We start from the raw sequence: 23,465 nt of genomic DNA on the forward strand, positions 1-23,465 counted from the left end.
GCTGCTTCTTCCTCCTCAGGAAGGAGGATTCCTTACAGTCCTCTCGTTTCACCATGGGGTCCTTCCCATGGGAGAGAGTCCTCTACGAATCTCTCCTTCATGAGCCCTTCCCGCAAAGTCCAGAGCTGCTCCAGCCTGGGCTTCCCACAGAGTCAGGGGCTGCTTTGGGAACAGCCAACTCCCCTGGCACTGGGGTCTTCCAAAGCTGTGCAATCAGAGTCCACTGTCATCAAATGCTCTGGCCACAAAATCCAAGTCCACTGGCCAAGTTCATTTACCAATTTGAGATTAGATGAATGGGCTGGAGAGGGGGGTGATCTCGAGTAAAATGTTAGTTTTTTTAATGGTTGCTCATATGGAGGGTATTTGGCTATCTTGTAAAGAAATAAAGTAATTCTAAGTAATTCTAAATAATTCTAGGACCTGGTCTTAGGTAGCAACAGAAAGACATGGTTCAAAATACAGCGAGAACCTCTGTGGGACAGCAACTAATGTACTTATGATGCAGTATTCTTACAATAGCAAAAAAGGGGGAAATAATCTCATGGCAATGTTTAACTTGAAAGAGGAAACTACATAAAAATGTGGAAAATGTTTAAAAAGAAAGAGACACAAAATTTAAGATGTTTATAGGAGTCATGAGTATTGTTTAAATATAGGAGCTCACTGCAAGCTGACTCCCAGCAAAAGGTTTTAAAAGACAGAAACAGGGTTTGTATAGCTAAACAGGAGGGTGTAAGAGTAACAGGATGTCTCCTATTAAAAGGACTTCCTTTATTGGAAGTGAAAGGGTGTTCTTCAAGTTGAAGTTGTGCCTAAATGAGGAAAATAAAGCATAAACAAGTTGAATATATAACCAAAAGAAGGCAAGCCAGAACAGATTTTGAAGAATAACTTGGTAAAAAATAGTAGGAAGGCCATTTTCAAGCTGTCTTTAAATAGGTAAAATCATGGCAGAAAATCTGCAGGACCAATAAATTGTCAAAGTAGGGAAGGTATTTAGGGACATGCCCATTCTGGCATATTTCTCTGTCAAGAACATGTCAGAAGATTTAACACCAGTAAGAGCATTATAAGAAGAGATGTCAGAAGAAACTGGCAAAAACTAACAGTAAAAATTTACCAGGACCAGATGGTATCCATGCAAGTTAAAAGAAATATAACACAAATCTGTCAAGCCAGTAACAATGGTCTGATGCTTAGAAGTTTCCCTGTCTGTAAAAAATGGAGGTGCTAAATATGACACCTAATCTGCGAAAATCAGTAGGAGCTGCAATACTCCCTGTGCCCCCTTCTAAATAATTAGATTTATAGATAAGTATGATAAAAAGGGGAAGAATAAGCATAACTTTGGTAGAGGAATGCAGAATATCTAAAATTTTAAAAGTATGATATGGGATACAGACCTCTCAGTAATAACTAGTTAAGAAATAAAGAAATTCTAAGCATATATTGTCCATTTTAACAATGGAGGGAGTTTATCACTAGAGATGGAAAGAATCTGGAAGGGTCTGTGATGTTCAGCTTACAAATGCTTTGAAAGATACAGGGAGGGAGATGCCAGAAGTGACAAACTTCAGTGATAGTACTGACATTATTCAGGGTAGGAGAAATGAAAGATTTCTGTAGGGCTTTGCAGCAGTGTCTCAGACACTGTTGGATAAAATTAATCACTAATAAATGTAAGCTAATACACATGGGGGCTAGGAGGACTAGGCCTTAAGTTAGGTATACAGACATGACTTGGAGTTAAAACTGCTTTTGCTTAAAAGAAGCCACTGTGTTCAGCAGAGGACAAAAAATCAAGCAATGTTTGAAAACTTTTAAAAACTGAATAGAAAACAAAACAGCAAACATCATGGTTCCACTAAAAAATCTGTTGTTTTCTGTTTCCGAATTCTGTTTGCATTTTTGGCCTCTTCTGAAGAAATAGACCTCTTGTAGGATAATCAGAAGTGTGGAATAGTGTATCTGGAATAGCTTCCATAAAGGTCACCGCTGCGTAAAGTTGGGGTCTTCAGTCTGGGAACAAGAAGATAGAGGGAAGGATCTGTAATAGCATGTCTGGCACAGAGAAAGTAGATGAGGAATGACATTCCCTGTTTACAGAATTGTTCACCAAATGCAGACTGCACCTGCTATTGGGAGCAGTGGCAAAGCAATCAAGAGGAAGGGACAAAACAGAGCAGAAACGTGAAGTTCACTCCCATAGAGTGTTGTGGGTGTCAACAAGTTACAGGGATTCGAAATGCTGTTAGACAAAATTCAGGATATCAAAATGTGTTTAGGGCTATTAAAAGCTGTGACTTCAGCTTAAGAAGTCGGTGGAGCTGCTGCTTTCTAGAAGCTGGGATAATGTCCTGGAGGACCATCAGCACACACTTGCCTCTTATCCTTCCTAAGCAGCTGCAGTTGTCCACTCTGAGAGAGAAACTGGAGGGCTAGTTGAGCCTCCGGTTGCATCCAGTGCAGCCACTGTATTTGTTTTAATGCAATGTAACTTTCTGCACTGTGCTTATTGCAGCTGTTCCTGTCTCTTCAGATCCAACCTTTATTTTGTTAGTAACTATTAAAAAAACCCAAACAAACAAGAGCCTTTTTGTTTGTTGCAGCATTATTCAGTTTCAGGATTAGTTATGGGGCTCTGATCGATGACTGGGGAGATGATATAACTAGGAGGCCTGGAGATTCACCCTTCAGCTCCCACCCGACTGTGTGGGTATCTGATTTGCTTGCATTTCACGTCCTAAACAACCTCAGTCTGTAGAGTGGGGTGATGGCTGCCTTGTGCTAGATCAGTGCCTGTTCAGTGGTCTCCTCCTTGGCTGGATTGTGGTGTAGGTACCTTTTTTGTCCAGACAAACCTTATTTTGATTGTTTTCTGTGGGTTCCTTTTAGCAGGCCACTGCTTATATTTTTCATTTGTCTCATCCTTGCTCAATTATATCTCCTCTTTTGCTCACAACAGAATCCTTACTGGGTTAATGCTGTTTCTTCCATTCCTCCTTACCCCAATGTGTGACCTCTGAAGTAGATGGTCCTGGGAAAAGACTTAATTCATGCTTTCTAGATGTTTTATTTTTGTTTAAAGCAGATTATAAAAGGCCTGGAGGGAGAAGACTTGGTTTTACTAATTGTTTGATTTTATGCATTTTGCTACCAAACTGGCATATTTTTGTTTTAAGGATTTCTTTATTCTTATTTTTAAAATAGTGCAATGGATTCAGAATACACATTGTAAACATGCAATTTTTAGGAACTAGCATCATTCTGTATCTGGTATGATATCACTGGAATTATTTCTGAAAAATTTTGAGAATACATGGCTACATCCTATCTCTGAGAGCATTTTGGTGCGTTCTGTCAATCTAATCTGGAATCTTTGTGTTATCAACAAACCACACTGATTTTGCTGTTCCTCTCATTCTTTCTTTGTTGGATCTAACTCTGATTTTCAGAAATAGATGCAAAATTACATTGATTTCAATGCAAAAGTGACAAGGTCTTCTTTAACTTTGTTGTGGTTTTTTTTGTGGGTTTTTTTGTGTTTTGTTTTGGTTTGGTTTGGTTTTTTTCCATTTTCCCCTCTTCCATTTTCTCAGAGCAACATTTAAGTCAGTGTCTGCAATTCAAATACAAGACTAGTTGCTTTTGGTTTTTGATGGGGATGTATCTCTTCAACAGTTATCAGTTCCAAGTCCTGAAAGTAACTGGGTACTAAAAGGCATTGTAAGTCTTGAGTGAAAGGTTGAAAAGTGTATATAGAGAAGATTAACTAGTGTATTAAAGGTTATTTGCAGTAATGGACAGGCTGCATAGACCTGTGCTGCTGCTTGCATGAAAAGCATGTGCTCTGCTACAATTCCAAACAGAACATAAAACCAAAAAGTTATATATGTTATAAAACCTGAAAAGACCATTTTGATAATTTATTACAAGCTATATGATATCAACTATACGCATTCATTTAATTTGTTTGAAGTAGGTATGTTTTCTCAGGAAAAAGTTCAATTTTAGTTTAAAAAATGTTGTAATAAGAAACTCATTAAAATAATGGTAGCAAGCTATTAACTGTTTTAGGCAGTCTTTATCCCATTTATTATCCACCTTGATTTTTTTTTATATTGTTCTAGATTTTCATTCAGAAATCATGGAATCATAGAATGTCTTGGGTTGGAAGGGACCTAGAAAGGTCTCCTAGTCCAACCCCCCTAAAATAAGCAGGGACATCTCCAACTAGACCAGATTGCTCAGAGCCCCATCAAGACCTTGAATGTCTCCAGGGATGGGGCCCCCACTGCCTCCCTAGGCAACCTGTTCCAGTGATCCACCAACCTCATATTAAAGAACTTTTTCGTAACGTCCAACCTAAATCTACCCTTCTCTAGCTTCAAAGCATTACCTCTTGTCTTGTTGTTACATGCCCTAGTGAACAGGGCTTTCCCAGCCTTCTCACAGGCCTCTTTTAGGTATTGGAAGGTCACTATAAGGTCCCACCAGAGTTGTCTCTTCTTCAAGCTGAACAACCCCAACTCCTTCAGCCTGTCTTCATAAGAGAGGTGCTCCAGCCCTCTGATCTTTTTTGTAGCCCTCCTCTGGATGTGCTCAAACAGTGCATATCCTTCTTGTGTTGTGGGCTCCCGAGCTGGATGCAGTACCCCAAGTGAGGTCTCACCAGGGCAGAGTAGAGGGGGAGAATCACCTCCCTTGACCTGCTGACCAGACTTCTTTTGATGCAGCCCAGGATGTGGTTGCCCTTCTGGGCTGCAACTTCACATTGGTGGCTCATGTCCAGCTTTTGATCCACTAGTACCCCCAGGTCTTTTTCCACAGGGCTGCTCTTTAGCATGTCTTCTCCCAGCCTGTCTTGATATCTCTGGGTGCCCCAGCCCAGCTGCAGGACACTGCACTTGGCCTTGTTGAACTTCATGAGTGTCCTGGTTTGAGCCAGGATGAAGCCAATTTTTCTTTTTACTGATTTTTTTTTCCTTCAGTAAGCTTTCTTGTAGCTAGCAACAGTGTGTTCTGCTAGGCTGATAAGACAGTGGAATGTTTTTCTAACTACTGAGGCTTCAAGGCTGCACCGGCACTCTGCCAGCTCAGACACTATGGGGAGATCTGTGACCCCCCCGTAGGAGGCTGAGTTAGATGGACAGCAAAATTGGCCAAAGATATTCCATTCCATATATCTACGTAAGCTCAGAGGAAGGTCAGAGATCACAGAAGACAACTCCCTTCCTTCTTCTTCTCCCCTTCTCTCCCGTCCATGGCCGGCGTCCAGGGAGGACTCTGTTCATCCATCACCGTCGATCGCCCATTCCTGAATATATTTGTATATAATTGTATATATTTTCTTGTATCATTCATTAATGTTTTAATTAAAGCTGTGTAGGTTAGTTTTCAATCCAGCCAAGTCTCTCTCTTTTTCTCTCTCTCCTTCCCTACCTGGGTGGGAGGGGGAGGGGATCGAGAGCATTGTTGTCAGACCTGAGTCAAACTGTGACAATGAGGTTCACTTGGGCCCACTTCTCCAGCTGGTCCTGGTCCCTCTGGATGACATCCCATCCCATCCCTCTAGCATATTGACCATTGCATCCAGAGGGTCGTGGTCAATGGCTTAATGTCCAGATGGAAAACGGTGACAAGTGGTTGTCCCACAGGGGTCCATGACTTTTCAAATATCATAGAGAGTGGATTGGCAACTACATCAGCCAATTCCTTCAGGATTCTGGGATGCATCTCATCAGGTCCCTTGGAGTTGTGCATGTTCGGGTTCCTCAGGTGGTCATGAACCTTGTCTTCGCTTATGGTGGGGGGGACTTTGTCTCCTTAGTCTCTGCCCTGTGGACCATCAGCTTGAGGGCTGTTGGGAGAGGAGTCACCAGTGAAGAATGAGGCAAAAAAGTTGGGAATCTCAGCCTTCTTGTCTGTTGTTGCTATAAATGCCATGTAACAGTGGATAAATGCCACATGCCATACACAAAATATTTATGGTGTACAAGCCACAAGCTGGTGAGAATTAATAATGCATTATGGACTCCCCTTTTGTCAGGTTGTAGCAAAGAGACAACATCCATTTTCTGTCCATAGAGTCAGAGCAGTGGATGTGAAGGCCTTGATTCCTATTGAAAAGTGACTAAAGGCAAAAATTTATGGTGTGACCACTGCTCACAGCCCCAGTAGGAGGAGACAAACACTAAAACATTTCTTTGATCAACAGAGACTTCCCTGTGAGCCTGAGCAAGGCCCACTGAAGAAACTCTACCACTATCACCTCCTGCTTACTAGTATTTTTTAGAATTTAGCTTCCTATTTATCACAGATAAATCTGGAATGGCTTGAATGAACAACACAGAGAGAGTTTAGCTGAAGGCCAGGCTCTGCCTTGCTATCACAGGGTTTTAGTACGATGAGATAACAGGTAAGAGCTCAAGTGAGAAATTGTTTTTGGAATCCTTTGCTACACATTTTGGATGCAGATGTACCATGACAGGGAAAGATTCCAGATTAAGGTAGATCTGGAAATAGGTTACATGGTATAATAATAATTTTCTCATATAGTTAGCTCTTCTGGTAGTAATTTCTTCAGGTACTGAAAAGAACTTACTTTGTAATGGACAAAAAGTGGATGTTGAGATCTCACTATGGCAGGCTATGTCATAACCTAATTTTTTTTTCTCTGTCATTTTTTTGTTTAGGTGGAAAATGTTCGGTTACTTGATCGTTTGTCTTCAAGAAAAGCTGCACTGGGAACCTTGTATTTAACAGCTACCCATGTCATATTTGTAGAGAATGGTTCTGAAACTCGTAAAGAAACCTGGGTATGATTTGTTGTTTTTTTCAGTTAGCTGAAAATGTGTGGCACTTAATTAATGGTGGTTTGAAAATAACTTGCAAAACACTTTAAACATAGTAAATTAGTTAATATGGATACTTTTATAAGTTCAGAGTGTGTGACATTCCAGCCTGGTGATTTTTGAAAATTTTCAATGTATTCTGGATATTGCAACACAGTAAGAGGACCAGAAGGACCATCAGTGTACAAATGTCAGATGTGACTGACTGAGGAACAGCTGCTCTAAACTAGTGTTACCCCTGTCATCCAGAAAGAACTGAGGAGGAATACTTTGAATGTGAATTACTATCTTGGCTCTTACCTCACTCCCTGACTGCGTGTGCTGGATCAGTGATTTTGTTGCTTTTTTTTTCTTCTTTTTTTCATAATGCAGTGTTTTGAGTTATCTGTTTTGATGGATTGATAACATATATGTTGCATGTATGTATGTACAGATATAGGTCTGGTGTCATACCATCTGAGTCAGTCAGTGTAGCTTAATTATGATCATAATGTAATAAAATAGTATTTTGTCCATTTTTGTGCTGATCATTAACTCCATCCTCTTTTGCTCCTGCTGTTCCCCTCCTGTTTATATTGTAATGGTTCATCTCATCTGATGCAATATATAAAATGATACATTTCTGCTAACAAGGAGGTACAGCATTTTAGCCTTATCTAACTGATGCTGGTTCATCTTTTCACTGTGTAGGTAGATGAAAAGAGCTCTTTTTCTGACAACTGCTTGCTTGAACTTAAGCAAACAAACAAAAAGCTTTGGATAGCATGACCAGTCTAATGTTTGAACAGCTGAAGCACTCCAGAAGCACTTCTTTTTCTGTAGGTGATGTATCAGGTGCTGCTAGAGACTGAAGCTGAAAATAGGAACAAAACTACAAGAGGAGCAGTGTGGGGATTTTCTGAAGCAGTAGTGGAAGCTATTGTTCCTGCTCTGGAACATCACTGTAAATAATTATTTTTCTTCCTAAAGGTTTGAATCCTGTGGCATAACCATTTTCAATTCCCACACAGGTTCTTCACAGCCAAATTTCCTCTATTGAGAAGCAGGCCACCACTGCCAGTGGTTGCCCATTGCTGATCCGCTGCAAGAACTTCCAGGTCATCCAGCTGGTCATCCCTCAGGAACGAGACTGCCATGATGTTTACATATCTCTGATACGTCTGGCACGACCAGGTATGGGAAAGAAGCTTGGCACAGAAGTGAATCCTCATGCTGAAGAGGGCGAATATAGTGGAAAAAATGTAGCAATGCATCTTTGTCCCTTGCAGTTTAAGAAAAAGACTTCTTTAGAGATGTGTTATATGAGAAAAGATCTTTGAGCAGACAAACATATTAAAATAATCACTTATGGAACAATGAAAAAAGCACATTATAACAAGTAGTTCATTCCATAAAGTCATGAACTTTTGTTGAAAATGATACTCTAGGGGATCACTGGCCATAAAATACATTATAATGTTATTTTATGTAACTTGTTTACTGGATACCTTGTGTAATTGGGAAAATACTGACAAGTCTTTGAAACCAGGGATCTTTCATGTTCCTGTTGTGACAAAAAAACTTGCGATATATTTAGTGGTCATGCTGAGGTCTGAATGTTCCCTTTCTGTGCTGTGCGTAAATTTCTTAATATCAGTAGAATGTTTTGCAGCAAGTAGTTCATTTATTCCACTAGACTGGCTGTGTTTTGGTCTATTATTTAGGTTTTGAATGTGTCCTTTTTGAATTTCTAAGTTTGGATTGAATTTCTTTTGAAACCGTTCCTCTTTGCAGTGAAAATTCAAATGTTGCAGCAAAGTCCAACGTGATCCTCTGCATTATAGCTGCTTTCTTAAGAGCCAGCTGACAGGGCTTCTGGATTGTTTTATTTAAATGAGAACTGTAGAAACACCACACCAGCCTCTGTGTTTACCATTATTTAACTATTTAAAGAAAATGTCCACCACAGTATGTAAAAAACTGACAACATTGGCTTTAATTTGTATCTTGCTAGGAAAACACTGATTTTATCTAGAGTCTAGAGGGGGGAAATTCTATTTGCATAGTCAGCCATCACAGCTACTGAACTCATAAAGCACCTTCTATAATTAGGATAATAGTAGTAGTAATATTTACACATAACTTGGTATGTTAGGTGACACAAGATGGAAGTAATCAGAGAAATTTAAAAACAATGGGAGAAATTCAGTCAATGGTTTTGCTTATGTATATCTGGATTAATTTGATGGACCTCAGCTGCAAGTATGTGTATGTGTGTGCTGGAAGGAATGTGATTCTGGGTGTGTGGTTACTTACACCTGTGCACCAGAACAGGACACTGATATGGGCATACTGACTGGCTATGGACTTTGAATACAAGTTCAGTGGCAGACTGCAGTGGAGAAGAAGGCTTGAAGAAGATGCAATAAGAGCACCACAGAATTAGCTTTTTGTTCGGCTTCACAGTGGTTTTCCCTCTCTAGGAAAATATCTGATCTTCATGTGAGGCAGGATTAAAATCTTGCTTACTTAAAATTAGAAGACTCTCATTGCTAGTTGAGCCAAATGCACCCTGATGGCGCACTGATGTGTCTTTATGTTTAGGCCCAAGACTATACTTTCTTTATAAGGTACACTTTACTCCATGAAGAGAAATTTTGACTTGTTGAGGCTCAATTTTCCACTTTCTGCCTGTTCCTTTTGTTCATTGCACCATAGCTGAACCTGAGGGAAGCTCATCTTGTGTACTGGCTTAATATATCCTGTGTTATCTGATGTCCTAGTTACTCTAGAGGAGCAAGTATGTTTGATTTCACTCTTATCAGCTGTTATTAGCATTTTAATAAGATCAAGCTGTCACCTGAGTTTGGCCTTTTTGCTTAGTTAAGTTGTTTTGGAAAACAAACTGATAATAATAGTTATTACAGTTGTATTAGCAGGATTTGCAGATGCTTATAGCAAAATGACTGTAAAAGATTAAGGACGGTACTGTAAGAGCTGGAGAGGTGATAACTGAGTTTTAAGGCACTGACTATAAATACATGAACATTTTTGTTACCACCTATAGGTACTATCATGTAATAATACTTGTAATGTTGAGTCAGACTTGAGTCATAAATAACCTGGATATATTTTAATTGGTGGATTTTTAAAGGCTTTCTCTGTGCCTGTGAACAGTAGGTCTAATTAAAAACAAAATCAGATGCTTCTGACAACCAAGAAGTAAAAATAGGAGCTTGAATTGCTTTAATAAAAAGAGCTCAGACTGGATTTATGGATTATGCTAAAATTTCATGTTAGCAGATGAGAAATAAACCAGTCTTCCTCATCTGTGCCATGACAGTAGTTTCAAAGCAGAGAATACAGAAAGATTTTGTCTCTGTCAATGGCAATTAATTCACTTTCTGGTTAGTCATTACTGTGTTGACTTTCAGTACTTTCCTAATGGAGTTCACATTAAGTTTTCTTTCCTTGTGTTTATATTTTTTTGTTAATGTGGATGCAATCAATTTAATGAAATTTACAAAAGCAAAATATAACTTAAATGAAAACTTTTAAAGACATAATCAGAATAGAAGTAAAAACTTTCTTAGAAAAATATGGAAGCCTTATTAATATTGTCGTTGGTTTTGTTGCTATTATATAGCTATAAGTTCTTTGCTGCATGCTGTAGTATCTTAAGATAATGCTTATTAGGTATATATTATTAGAAAATAAAGTGTAGTATTTAAATTTAAATTTACTGATCTTAAAGTTATACTGTGGAGCAAATTTATCATTGGAGAGCTATCAAATTGGAGAGCACTCAGCTTGTAATTCACTTCAGTTCTAAAGTAAAAATCCCATTGGTCAGCAAGTTTTAAGGAACTTAGAGGACTGGTTGAAACATCCCCTTGTGACAAAACAGTATCTAAAATTCCAATGAGAACTTTAATTTTAAGCTATATGCTGAATAGTTATTAATATCAGAGACAGTTGACATTTAGTTGCAAGTGTGTCTGGCTTCCATTGGTCACCAAGACTGAAACACCCAGTAGCATAAATACAGATATACTCCTAAAAAAAAAGTTAAAAACTCCAGCACCGGCAAAGTTCATTATATGGCCCTTGACTAAGGTTGCAGGTAGCATAGCTACTTAAATGAGTTTGTGGTCATGATGAAATTGTTGATGTAGTATATGCTATTTTTATGTTATTACACCACCTGTAGCATGAATGCCTTTGTTAATAATTGAAGAACAGAATTTTGCAGTCCACAAAACTAAAATTTCATTGAATCTATTACAGACTTCCCTATTCAGGGACAAAGACTTCTGAGTTAATTTTTGGAAAATTGTGCTGCGTAGTCCATTGTTCAGAGAGTTTGTCTTTGCCACAGATGTTGCCTTCAGAAAGGGACTTCCAGCCTACCTCTGGCCAGCAAATTCATTTGCAGGAAAAGTTCTTATTCTGGCACTGACTTTTCTTTGGATGAATGCATATTATCACTGACATCCTGCCTTTGGGCTGTGGGAGGCTTTCACAATTCAGCAGAGAAAAGGTCTAGTAGAACAGCATATTTTAAGTAACATTACTAATAAGGCACGTATATTGCAACTCATACAAGTAACAAAAGAGCATAGTACTTTCAAAATACACTTGAAAATAGTTATAAGCCAGGAGATGTGCTTTTACCCAGCAAAGCATTCTGTTTTAACTATAAAAAGGACAGAAACCAAATTTTGTTTTGAAGTGTCATTTCAGAATGAGAAATCTGAAGTTTTTTACCGGTTTTGTTTGTTTGCTTGGTGTTTTTCAGTGAAATACGAAGAGCTGTATTGTTTCTCATTCAACCCAAAATTAGATAAAGAAGAGCGAGAACAAGGCTGGAAGCTTGTGGACCTCAATGAAGAATACAACCGGATGGGTATTCCGAACAAGTATTGGCAGATCAGTGACATAAACAGAGACTATGGAGTGAGTTGTGATGATTGTGTTACAGAGGGTGTAAAGTGGATCAGCAGTCTGACTGTGGACTCCAGAAGTGCTTACATTCAGGATCCCTGCAGGTAACAGGGATCCTGCTACAGCTCAGTGCTGTCCACACCTGTAGTAAGGTGCCCTTCTCCCACTTTTTCACATAAAAAGGCACACAGAAAGGATGTGTCCATTTCATACTTGTAGAAATTAAGCACTGAAAAGCTGTACACAGGAAATTTTAAATGTTAGTGCTTGGCTGCCTGGGGAGACGTTCAAATCATACTTAATGTTGCATATCTGAATGAGTGTTTTCCTGGAATTATATAAAATGACTAAACAGTCATTTTAAGAAAAAAAAAATACTGGAAGTAGTGAATTTGGCTTTTTTTTTTTCTCATTGGCTATCCTCACAATCCTTTCAAAACATCTGTGATTGACTGTTAGTGTAAGTCATCTGACAGGTCATATGTCTTCCTAGCTGTCTGCTGTCCTGCCTAGTTCAGTCTTGTGCAATTGAAGTCCCTAGAATATTAATTAACTGTGAGAAATTATAACCAAAGTATTTTTTAAGGAAGTTTGTCTGTGCACTCTATGACTCTGTTGCTGGATCATATCCATGTTAAGGAAGGCCTGTGAAGTTCTCAGAGAAGACTGAATATGCTGTCAGGGTTTGTTTTCTTTTTCTTAAAACAAATAGAAAAAATGTTTGACCTCTTTTAAGATAAAGTGTAGGAAAAACAGCATCATGAATAAAACCCAGTTCACCACAGCAGCATCTGTAACCACAAGCCCTTTCTTTTCTTTCTCCATCATTACATATCTCTGGTTCTCTCGGTACAGAACTTCTTCTTGGGTGTCCTAATTCCTATGGTCATCTCAGAAAGTCCCAGGGAGCTACTGGATATCCTTTTGAGCCCAGCCAGAATGCCACAGGCAGTATAAGGAAAGTGAAGTTAGACAGGGATCTCATTTGTGGTCCTACTTGTCTCGAAAAAAAACTTTTGGGCTTTTTTTCAGGCTCACTGGGTTCATTTTAGTAGTGATAGGCATTGCCATGGCTGCTTTCCATTTGGTATCCTCATTTCATATGGACTACTTTATTTTCATTTTTTTTAATTATCAGAGTTGCTGAAAAGTTTGGCTGTATAGTCCACTCTCATTATAACAGAGAGGTGTTTGAGATCTTCATCCGCTCCCATCCTTACTTTCAAATTCTGCTACAGAGGAAACTGCAGTTGTAAATACAACCTTTCTGTACATAATGTCTTTGCTGTTATGAATGTATGTTATACCTGTCTGTTTTCAACAAGGTATGAAGTAACATTTGGAAGTACAGCCCTTTGACTGTTCTGCTTCAGTTTTACTATCTGTAAGCTAGAATTAATACTGTTCAGCTTTGAAAGACTGTTTTGAGAAATGCAGGTGATGTGTGTACACATAATATTCCCTGAGATTAGTTCCTTGGCTTTCTTTTTTCCCTTTTTTGTGAAGATGTCTAATGTTACTTGTATTTTGTAGACCAAATAAGCAGTGTTCTTTCACAGGTCTGTGACTCCTATCCTACAGAAGTGTATGTACCAAAGTCTGCGACTGCACACATCATAGTGGGGAGCTCTAAATTTCGGAGTCGAAGGCGTTTCCCAGCTCTTTCCTACTACTGCAAGGACAACAATGTAAGTGTGAGTTTGTAGCTTTGAAGTATTTGCTTATTTTAGCCTTGCTTTCATGACTCTTCTAGTAAGATTTCACAAGAAGAAATCAGTGTTTACTGAAAAAAAATTAAAAGATGGTTGGTGTTGACTGGTTAGTGTCGTTTGCTCGTATGGGCATACACTGGAGTTATGGTTAGCCCATTATTAGGCATTTAATGCAGTAATTTAACCCAGCTTCGTCATTCACCTACTTTAAAAAAATGTGATCTCTATATCACAAGGAAGTGAAGTAGTTTAAGAGGTCCTGAAACATGGCTGGCAGAAGATTGAAGGCGAGTAGCAGGCAGCATAGAGGGTGACTGGGGGGAGAACAGAGCAATTTCATAGAATCGTAGAATGGTTTGGGTTGGAAGGCACCTTTAAGATGTCTAGTTCCACCTCCCCCTGCATAGGCAGGGACACCTTCCAGTAGACCAAGTTGCTCAAAGCCCTGTCCAACCTGACCTTGAACACTTCCAGGGATGAGGCATCCACAGCCTCCCTGGGCAACCTGTCCCAGTGTCTCACCATCCGATCTGGTAGCCATATTTACAGCAAGTCAAGGAGTAGAAAAACTATACTTGAAGCAACTAAAGAACCAAGAGTAGCCTCTCAAGAAAAGAGCAGAATTCTGATTCTAGGAAGATCTATGAATTTTACAATGAAACAGGAGGATATGAAGATTTGAATAATAAATACAGTCTCTGCATAAATTTCATAGTATCTTTAATATTTCATTAGGGCAAATATTTTCAAAATCAATCACTTTGCATAATCAACTAATTCCAAATATAGGTATCTAGGATTCAAAATGTGGACATTTTCAAATCTCAGTGAAAGAAAAGGTCTCAGGCATCAGCTAGATTCCAGTTTATAATGATCCAGTTTTGGATGAGTTTCATGGTTTCAGCCTGAATATTTTCCCTGTTGTGGTTGGAGTTCAGGTTAAGGTTCAGACCTCCAGTGTCTGAGGGGTTGTGTTTAGTCCTGGATCCTTCATTATTCAGAGGGCTAGGAAAAGGGTTGGGAATGTTGGAGAAAATACCTCCTTGTGAGTTTGGAGGCTGGCATGAGTTGCTAGTTAATAGTAACGGGCCGGTGTGGGGTAAAATTTGTGACAGTGGACATTGAACAGCCATGGCAGCAGCAGGTTGGGAAGAGGTCTGCTGCAAGCAAGAGAGATGGAGTGCCACTTGTTCAGTCTTTCATACCCAGAACTTTCCCATAGCTCTTTGGTATCAGCAAATTCAGTGATGATCTTACTCTGTGATTCACAGGATCCGTGTGAATATGATAAGATCCAACTCTGGAAGTATTTGTTTGGTCTGTGCAATACCAAAACATGACCTCATCTCTTCCCCTACTCTTAAACACAGCCCAATACATTTTATAGATTGTTAGGGGCTGGAAGGGATCTCTAGAGATCATCTACTCCAACTTCAAAACCAGAGATGGATCACCTAGGGCAGGCCACACAGGCAGGTTTTGAAAGTCTCCAGAGAAGGAGACTCCACAACCTCTCTGGGCAGCCTGTTCCAGTGCTCTGTCACCCTCACAGTAAAGAAGTTTCTCCTCACATTGAGGTGGAACTTCCTGTGTTCTAGTTTATACCCGTTGTTCCTTGTCCTATTACTGGGCACCACCAAAAAGAGACTGGACCATGCTAAAAAAACACCACCATCAGTGATCTAGCTACATGTTATGCATTTTTGTTTCCTGAACTTACGGTGTTTCAGGCTGTTTGATGAAGCATGCATTAGTGTAAGTTGGGCGTAATCAGGATCATAACTGGTGAGTGTCAGTGACAGTGCAAAAGGACCCATTCTTCATGCTGTATCAGTGTTCTCTGCAGTGTCGTATGCCACATCCTCTAGAGACCACCTTTCAGGAGTTATTCTGCTTTAGGGCAACATTATATTTAAAATAGCTCTAAAACATGGATTCAGGACTAGGCCTGGGCCAATGGGGTCATACAGTTTTAATATTTTTTGCCTTTAAAAAAATGAATGTCTTTATTAACATGGAATGAATTTTACTATTCTGCCCTTTCCATGTAATTGTACACCTATAGAAACATCTAATGAGCCGGTTTTTTATATGCTTCTGGATGCTAAATAATTTCTGCTTAATTTTTGTTTGTTTGCTTGTCTGTTTTTCTGCAGGCATCCATATGTAGGAGCAGCCAGCCTTTATCTGGCTTTAGTGCTCGATGCCTTGAGGATGAACAAATGCTCCAGGCCATCAGAAAAGCAAATCCAGGAAGTGATTTCCTATATGTTGTTGACACTCGGCCCAAAGTAAGTACATTATATTTCTTGCATTTAACAAGACTGAATGTGGGCTGGACACATTAGGGAAGATGTACAAATGATTGACCATACTTCTGATCTTCTTAGTTGCACCTGTGTGACTCCACAGGCAAATCAGGATTTACCAGGGGAATCTTAACTAGCAACCTTGCCTGCATTTTTTATCTTTAAAGACAAAAATCTTTTTCTAAGCCTTTTTTTTTTTTTTTTTGTTCTTAACAAAATGTTAAGATATAGTAAAGTGAATAACTGAATAGTATTGAATACTTCCAGTACTTTCCTGGCTTTGAGAGGGAATCTGAAACATGGTACCTAGTGATCTCAGATGCCTTATCTCTATAATTGACTAAGAACTTTGACCAAGATAAAAGCTTTAGAAAAAAAATATGCTGTGTAGAAACACAGAAACTAAGTGATGGTCTAGAAGAGGTTGGAAGCTAAAAAAGCCCTGTTTCCAAATTTGGCATGCTAGCAAACGTCTCAAGGTGATGAGGACTAGATAGGCTTCAGTGTCTGGAGGTGGGAGCAGGGGTATGTTCTTACACTATCAGTAGCTTCCCTCCTGAAGCTGCCAAAGCACCTGAAGAAGAGAAACCAAAGGAGCAAATCTCCACAAAATTTCCAGTTGATAAGGGATGAGCTGTAGCAGAGGAAGGGGAAAAGTGAGAGTAAAGGCTTGAAGAAAAGGAGCAAGGAAGCTGTTTCAGCATCCTGAGATCAGGAGATGGAGCCTGAAAAGTCAAGGTGTCTAAAACTGAGAAACATGAGGAATGGAGCAAGGAAGACCAAACCTGGCAGAACTGGAGCAGAGACGAAGAACCTGACTGGCTGGCTATTGATTGAAGACCTGAGGGCTGGTGGGTAAGTGCTGAGCTGTAATGGGAAGCAGTAGCCAGAAAATCAGGACCTTGAGTTATCTCATTGCACTTTGTAATTTGGTGACTACTTTGACCTTCAGTTCCCTCTTTTTTATTGGGAAGATGAGGAAGGGTGGTCTTGAAGAAAGTGAGTCATGATGAGCACTAGTAAAGGACTGGTACACCTGTGTTCAGAGCAGAATTTGTATAGGAAGCACAGACTTGGCTTCCTAAATAATATTTGTTTAACACTTTTCTTTATTGATAGTATTTATAACTTAGCATTTCCTGACTGATGATATTGGTACTCTTCCCTAATTAAGGAGATTTGATTTATGACTAAACACTTACTGACTTGGCTATTAATGATGTTTTGAAAGATAATAACAGGAAGGTGCCTTTCCATAAACTTTCCTGGTATATGACTTTGGTGAGACACCTCCCATCTCCAGTGAAAAAAGCCTGTACTTTAGCCATATTTTATATGCCTGTACAATGGCATATTTTCAGCAATGCCAGCTTCTTCAGGAGCCAGTCAGCAGATGAAAACTATTTGCTTTCATTTAATTTCTCTCAGGGGAAAAAAAATGTTTTGATGTAAATAATTTTCTATGCACAGGTTTCTACTTATCTCTCTCTGCTGCAATAATGGGTTTATTTTCTAAGGCTCCTGTGATCCCATGTGCCAAACAAAGCCTTGTTACAGTTGTTACAATTAATTTTGCAATTCCTAATGCATATATAAACCTAGAGCATGTAGGAAAAGATAAATATTAGTACAAGCTGTTCTTGGTATTCCTCAGGAAACTTCTAACAAATGTAAAGGTAAGTTATTGTGTCTGGTGCAATGTTTCCCATTACACTAGAAAGCAAAAAAATCGCCTGCTTCTTCTGTAACCAGAACTGATTCCTTGCAAAGATGATAAATACTGATAGGCCAGTGAATTCAGCATTCCCAAGTGCTCTTCTTGTGTCTCATTGTGCTTTATAATCTTCAGAAGGAAAGCTTTGGCTGTGGAAGAGACTTTGTTTCCACTTCATTTAAATTTACCAGGGTGACCAGTTCAACAAGGCCAAGTGCAAGGTCCTGCACCTGGGTCGGCACAACCACAGGCACAAATACAGGCTGGGGGCAGAATGGCTGGAGAGCAGTCCTGAGGAGAAGGACTTGGGGGTGGTAGTAGATGAGAATCTCGACCTGAGCAGCCAGTGTGCGCTTGCAGCCTAGAGGGCCAACTGCATCCTGGGCTGCATCAAAAGTGTGGCCAGCAGGGCCAGGGAGGTGATTCTGCCCCTCTGTTCTGCTCTGGTGAGATCGCACCTGGAATACTGTGTACAGTTCTGGTGCCTTCAGGACAAAAAAGATACAGACCTTTTGGAGAGGGACCAGAGAAGAGCCATCAAGATGGTCAAAAGGCTGGAGCACCTCTGCAACAAAGACAGGCTGAGAGAGTTGGGGCTGTTCAGCCTGGAGAAGAGAAAGCTCCTGGGAGACCTTATAGTGACCTTCCAGTACCTTCCAGTACCTGAAGGGGGCCTTCAGGAAAGCTGGGGAGGGACTTTTCACCAGAGAGGGTGGTCGTAGGACAAGGGGTGATGGTTTTACACTGAAAGAGGGTAGATTTAGATTAGACATCAGGAAGAAATTCTTCACCATGAGGATAGTAAGGTGCTGGAATAGGTTGTGGAAGCCCCCTCCCTGGAGGTGTTTAAGACCAGGTTGGAGGAGCCTTTGTGCAGCCTGGTCTAGTGTGAGGTGTCCCTGCTCATAGCAGGGAGGTTGGAACCAGGTCTTTAAGGTCCCTTCCAACCTTAACCATTCTATGATTCTATGACCAGAGGCTGAGCTTTACTTAGACTACTGTCTTTCATTATTTTCTTCTTATTCTGTGTGTTTACAGAAGAAGCTGATGTAAACTTACTGCTTACAAGTAAAACAAATTAATGCTATAACCCTTTATAAGAAGAGAGCTCTCAGTTATCTTCCACATTAAAGAAGATGCCAGGAAATCTGCCAAGTGCGGTCTGTTCCCTTTAGAGCTTTTCTCATATTCTCTGAGATAGAGCAAGGACAGGCACAATTTAGAGAGCTTTGCAACAACTGCTTTAAAAGCAACAGATGGAATTTTGGTAGGTGATATGGAAAACTTGATAGTAAATTTTGTGTCAGCTGCAAAGTTTGGCCACTGACAGTATTTAAAATAACTGAGTGTCGGAAAGCCTTGCGAACTTAACATTTTATTTATTTGCTTTTAAAGAGGGCTATTGCAGGCTGTCTTAAAGGATTTTGGTGATAAAATTGCTCACTGGCAGAGACAGTTAGTAGTCTTTATTGTACTGAGGATGAGGTCATTTAGGGGCTAGATATTTTTCATTTAGGGCTTCGGGAGTTTGCGGTGGCTTCGACTCATGCACACAGGTCTTTCTTCCTGAAGCTATAAGCTGTTGCAGAGAGAAACTACTTCAATTTGTTTATATTTGAGCACTAATATCTATTTCAAAAGAGGAAGATTAGGATTCAGCAGATAATTTTCATTTTTCCAGGAAGTCACACTGAGGACTCTTTCCTTAAAGGACATGCTGTTCACAGGCTGTGTAGTTTTTGATTGTTCATGGATACTCAAAACATCAGCAGACTGCTGGATGATACACAAGATAAAAGAAGTTTCACGCAAGACTTGAGTAAATGAAAAATTCTGGTTTTTTTCCTAGGTTCCTATCTTAGAGTATAGTTCCTTCTGTTGTATCATGAAGATCAGGCAGTGTTTCAATTCCTAATGGTGGTCAACAAATATGACTATGGATTCCTATTGCCAAGTTCTGCTTATAGGAATGGATGCACTAGAAAGTGTGAAGATGGGAAACAATCCCTATCTTCACATACTCAATTGGATAGAATACAGGAACTGAAAAGCATCTTCACTTGTCTGCTGTCCTATGCATTTAAAAGGAAATGGTAATGCACAGAAAGTTTTTTGTCTTTAGCTGTTTCCTTTGAAAGTAAAGGGTGACAAATTTGGTCTATGGAAACCTATTTTGACGTATGACATAAAAAAGCTAGACTTGTTCACCTGTGTTGGAGATAAGTTTGTAGCCAACAATCGGTCCTGCTCAATTACATACATTTGGCTCCAAATCAAAATTGAGTATCAGAATTGTTTGTGTATGGGGAAAAGCTCAGGAAGAAACACATTCTCATATATCCCATGATAGCTTTAGCTGAGTACTGAAGTATATTATTGTTTGTTTCAGAAGTGACTGCAGAAGCAAATCAGTAGCACTGCCTGTGATACTGGGAAATCAACTGGAAATGGAGTTATTAGCTTTTTATCCCCTAAACAATACCGAAGAGACACTTCTTTTTGATATTTCATGAGCATGGGCTCCCACTCCAGTGCAGACATGGAACTTTTTGTCCTACTGATACCTCATAAGGTCTCTCCAAAAGCTTTGTTAGTGCCCTGCAGTCTGGATGTGCAATATCCATTGTTACTGAACTATTAAATCTTTCCTTGGCCGCAGCTGTTAGTTGTGCTTGGATGCATGGAGGTTTTGCTACATGGGATGCTTTGTTACTCCTGCACCTTCCATCTTTCAGTGGAAGTTCCAAGGCTTCCCAGTCTTAAAACATGCATTTCTTAGGAGAATAGGGACTTTATGCAAAAAACCCATTTCTTTCTACTGGACAGTGAGATTTTGCTATAGGAAATAATAAAAAAGAGTAATAAACTGAAAGTAGTTAATTAATTTCTGTCAGCTCTAGTTTTCAGCCCAGATATCAAAATTTAGCATAAGGGTTTTGGCAGATAGTTTTCTCCCAAGAATCTCAAAAGGGGGGAAATAAGCATTAAAAAAACCCTTAGTTTTATGCTTCGGGGAAACTGAACTAAAGAAGCGTTTAGTGACTTTCCTATGCCAGGAAGCAAGTAACAGATTCAGAAACAAAACTATGGCTTCCAGCTGAATGTATGTTTTGCTGAAGCACTGCAAAACACTTGTTAGCACTGCATTATAGATGAGAATATTTGTGGTAATTTTGTTAATTTGAAACTTTTATGGTCTTACATAAGTCAAGATACTATAAACTCAGGAAAAATGACACTAACTCTCGCTTCATTATGCCAAGTTTCAAAGAAGGAAGCTGTATTGACTCCTGGACGATTTGAGCAGTAAAACACAGTAATTTGGGCAACATTACAGTGCACACATGCTATAAAACAGTGGGATGGCAGATAAAACACTGCCACCTCCTGGGTATATTCTGCTAGTAAACATAACACTGATAAAAAATTAAATCAGAATAACCTTTTAAAAACAAATTAAAACCTTTATGCTCTTGCAGAGGATCCCTACATAAGTTGCATTTTTTTGTATCTTACTTCACCGATGAAGTTCCTCTCAAAGTGTGTGAAATGGAGGTGAAAGCCTTAGTGACTCAGTGCTCTGCAATAGGCTGTAAAGAGATCCCCTATTCCTAATCCTTTGTATTGGCACTGTGATAAATGTTTTCTGTTTGTGCCTGATCTAAATCACTGTGATTTATTGCAGTAGACCACAAGCTTTGTTTTGGGAAGAATCTGTTTGCTTCTGGTTTTCATCCCATTTTCTATGTTTTTTGCAGCTTAACGCAATGGCAAACAGAGCAGCAGGGAAGGGATATGAAAATGAAGACAACTACTCCAACATCAAGTTTCAATTCATAGGCATTGAGAACATTCATGTCATGAGAAACAGTCTGCAGAAAATGCTTGAAGGTAATACTCTTCTGCATTGAAAACTAGAGGAAAGACTTAATGTTTCTGTCACACAAATTAGAAGAACTCCCCTGAAATCAGCAGAAGTGAAAATGGGTGTAAAAAGAGACCTTTGTCTGTTGCAGCTGCATGCAGGTGCCTGCTGGCTAATGGGGCTTGTGAAAAGGAGCATCATCATAACTGGTGGGGATTTCCTAATTGTGCAAACACCTTTTTTTTAATGGGTGAAATCCAGAAATAATTGTCTCTGATGACAAAATTAATTTGGTTTCAATACACCTTACTGCTACTACATCTTCTTTTGCATTTTACAGTTTGTTGGCATAATGAAAAAAATAACTTACGGCTGACTTTCTTGCTAGTGGAAAATGCAGGATTTATTTTTTTTTAAGCTCAGAAACCTGTGGTTTAATTTTTGTAGGTGGTCAATAAGGTAGTAATGCATTTTAGACTGAATTTTAATAGAATCTTATGCCCTCTGTAGAGTATGTTACATCAGGTTATTTATGAAACTCACAGTCACTGGGTGTAACCATTCAGCACCTTCAAAATACCATGAAAATTAATAATTGCTCTATTAATACTTATCAGTGAATAAATGAGCACATCTGTATGGTCATTTAATACCTGGATTACATTACTGTTCAGAGGCCTTTTCAGAAAATGGTAAGAATAAATAAGCCATCCTTGACCCTCAATGGCTTGTTGATTTTTAACAAGCAAATACTGAATAGTGCTCACTCCACTCCAGAGTCTTAGTATTTACTTCATTTGTATCATCAGTACCTTCTGGCACCTCCTGATCAGCTTGATTGAGCTGATTCTTGACTTGACGCTCTCCCCATGCTCTTTTATTCCTAACCTGTCTCTCATTGTCTGTGAATTTTAGATCTAAGAAGGGTTTATGTTTTCCATGACAGGAGAGCTGTGCTCTGTTTTTAAGTAAGGACAGTTTATGAAAATCAACAGTAAAGTGTGATACAGGTAAAAGGGTGACTCTCTTCATGACGTACTTTTACTTAATTCCTTGGTCTAAGGGTCTCAGGAAGGCAAACAGAAGGATTTTTAGTTAGAGGCTGGGTGAATAAACCTGTCCCTTTTTTTTGTTCAGCATAAGACCATAACATTTAAAAACAGTAAATAATGGCTGCACGGGACAGTGCTGTGTATTATTTTTGAGCCAAAAGTGTATGAGACAGACCCATGGCTCAAACTGAAATGTAACAAGGTAATTTCTAATGCATTTAAAGCTTCAGGCTGCTTGTGGGACATAAATTCTTAGAATTTATTTTTTAAATGAGCCATATACTCAAAACATCTGTTTTTTTTTTTCATAGGTTTTATATTTGCTGTGTTGAAATCTCATATTTAGTAACATGGCTGATAAGGTTAGAGATTAGAGAAGTGAAGTCTGCAATTTCAGGTACTTGAGGCTTTCACGTACTTCTTTGTTTTTTGTAGAGCCCAATGACTTCCAGTGACTGAGAGGGGAATGTCTCATGTGAGGTGCTGCACAGTTTTTTTCCATTTGTGTCAGTGTCCCTTCATCTGTTTCTCTGGTGGCCTTTAAAAGAGCATTTATTACCTGACTTGTGCATACAAAGGGAACCAGAGCCAAAAAGGTTGTCAAGGTTTATGATAACATCCGTTTAAGATGGCTTTATGTTTTTATCAAGGAATACTTAAACATACCTTGGTGTATCTCTAAGGTAAAAATCACATTACACAGCAAACATTAAAAGATATGCCTGCTGCTCATGATCTGTGGTAAGACGTATATGGTACATGAAAACCTTTGCAAAGACAAATAAGGCTGATGAAAACTGATTTTAGTTTAATGTATGCTGTATTGTTGTTTGGAAGTCCAGAGTGTGGAAAAGAGGACATCAAGATATAATGGGTCTGATGTGCAAGGGCAATTTTATTTAACTTACTGGAACTAATCAGAAGTGAAGAGAGACTTCTACGTGAGAGACTGCAGTTTACTTTCAATTTACAATTTTAAATAACTTCTAATGCTGAGGAAATTTGAACAAAAAAAATTGATTATTCAGATTTC

At 39.1% G+C, this 23,465-nt stretch overlaps 1 protein-coding gene across 1 annotated transcript in view; it reads left to right on the top strand.

Moving 5' to 3' along the window:
- The first annotated feature begins 5,733 nt into the window (after positions 1-5,733).
- The window catches only part of MTMR7 (myotubularin related protein 7), a 29,573-nt gene continuing 11,841 nt past the window's right edge, over positions 5,734-23,465 (top strand). The window contains exons 1-7 of the mRNA XM_010002512.1: positions 5,734-5,781; positions 6,699-6,821; positions 7,868-8,030; positions 11,635-11,792; positions 13,340-13,468; positions 15,649-15,783; positions 21,274-21,406. Coding sequence (XP_010000814.1) covers positions 5,734-5,781; positions 6,699-6,821; positions 7,868-8,030; positions 11,635-11,792; positions 13,340-13,468; positions 15,649-15,783; positions 21,274-21,406 — 889 coding nt within the window. The remainder of the gene's footprint in view (positions 5,782-6,698; positions 6,822-7,867; positions 8,031-11,634; positions 11,793-13,339; positions 13,469-15,648; positions 15,784-21,273; positions 21,407-23,465) is intronic.

The sequence above is a fragment of the Chaetura pelagica genome, unplaced genomic scaffold (assembly GCF_000747805.2).
Source record: "Chaetura pelagica isolate M959 unplaced genomic scaffold, ChaPel_1.0 scaffold67, whole genome shotgun sequence".
Taxonomy (NCBI): Eukaryota; Metazoa; Chordata; class Aves; order Apodiformes; family Apodidae; genus Chaetura; species Chaetura pelagica.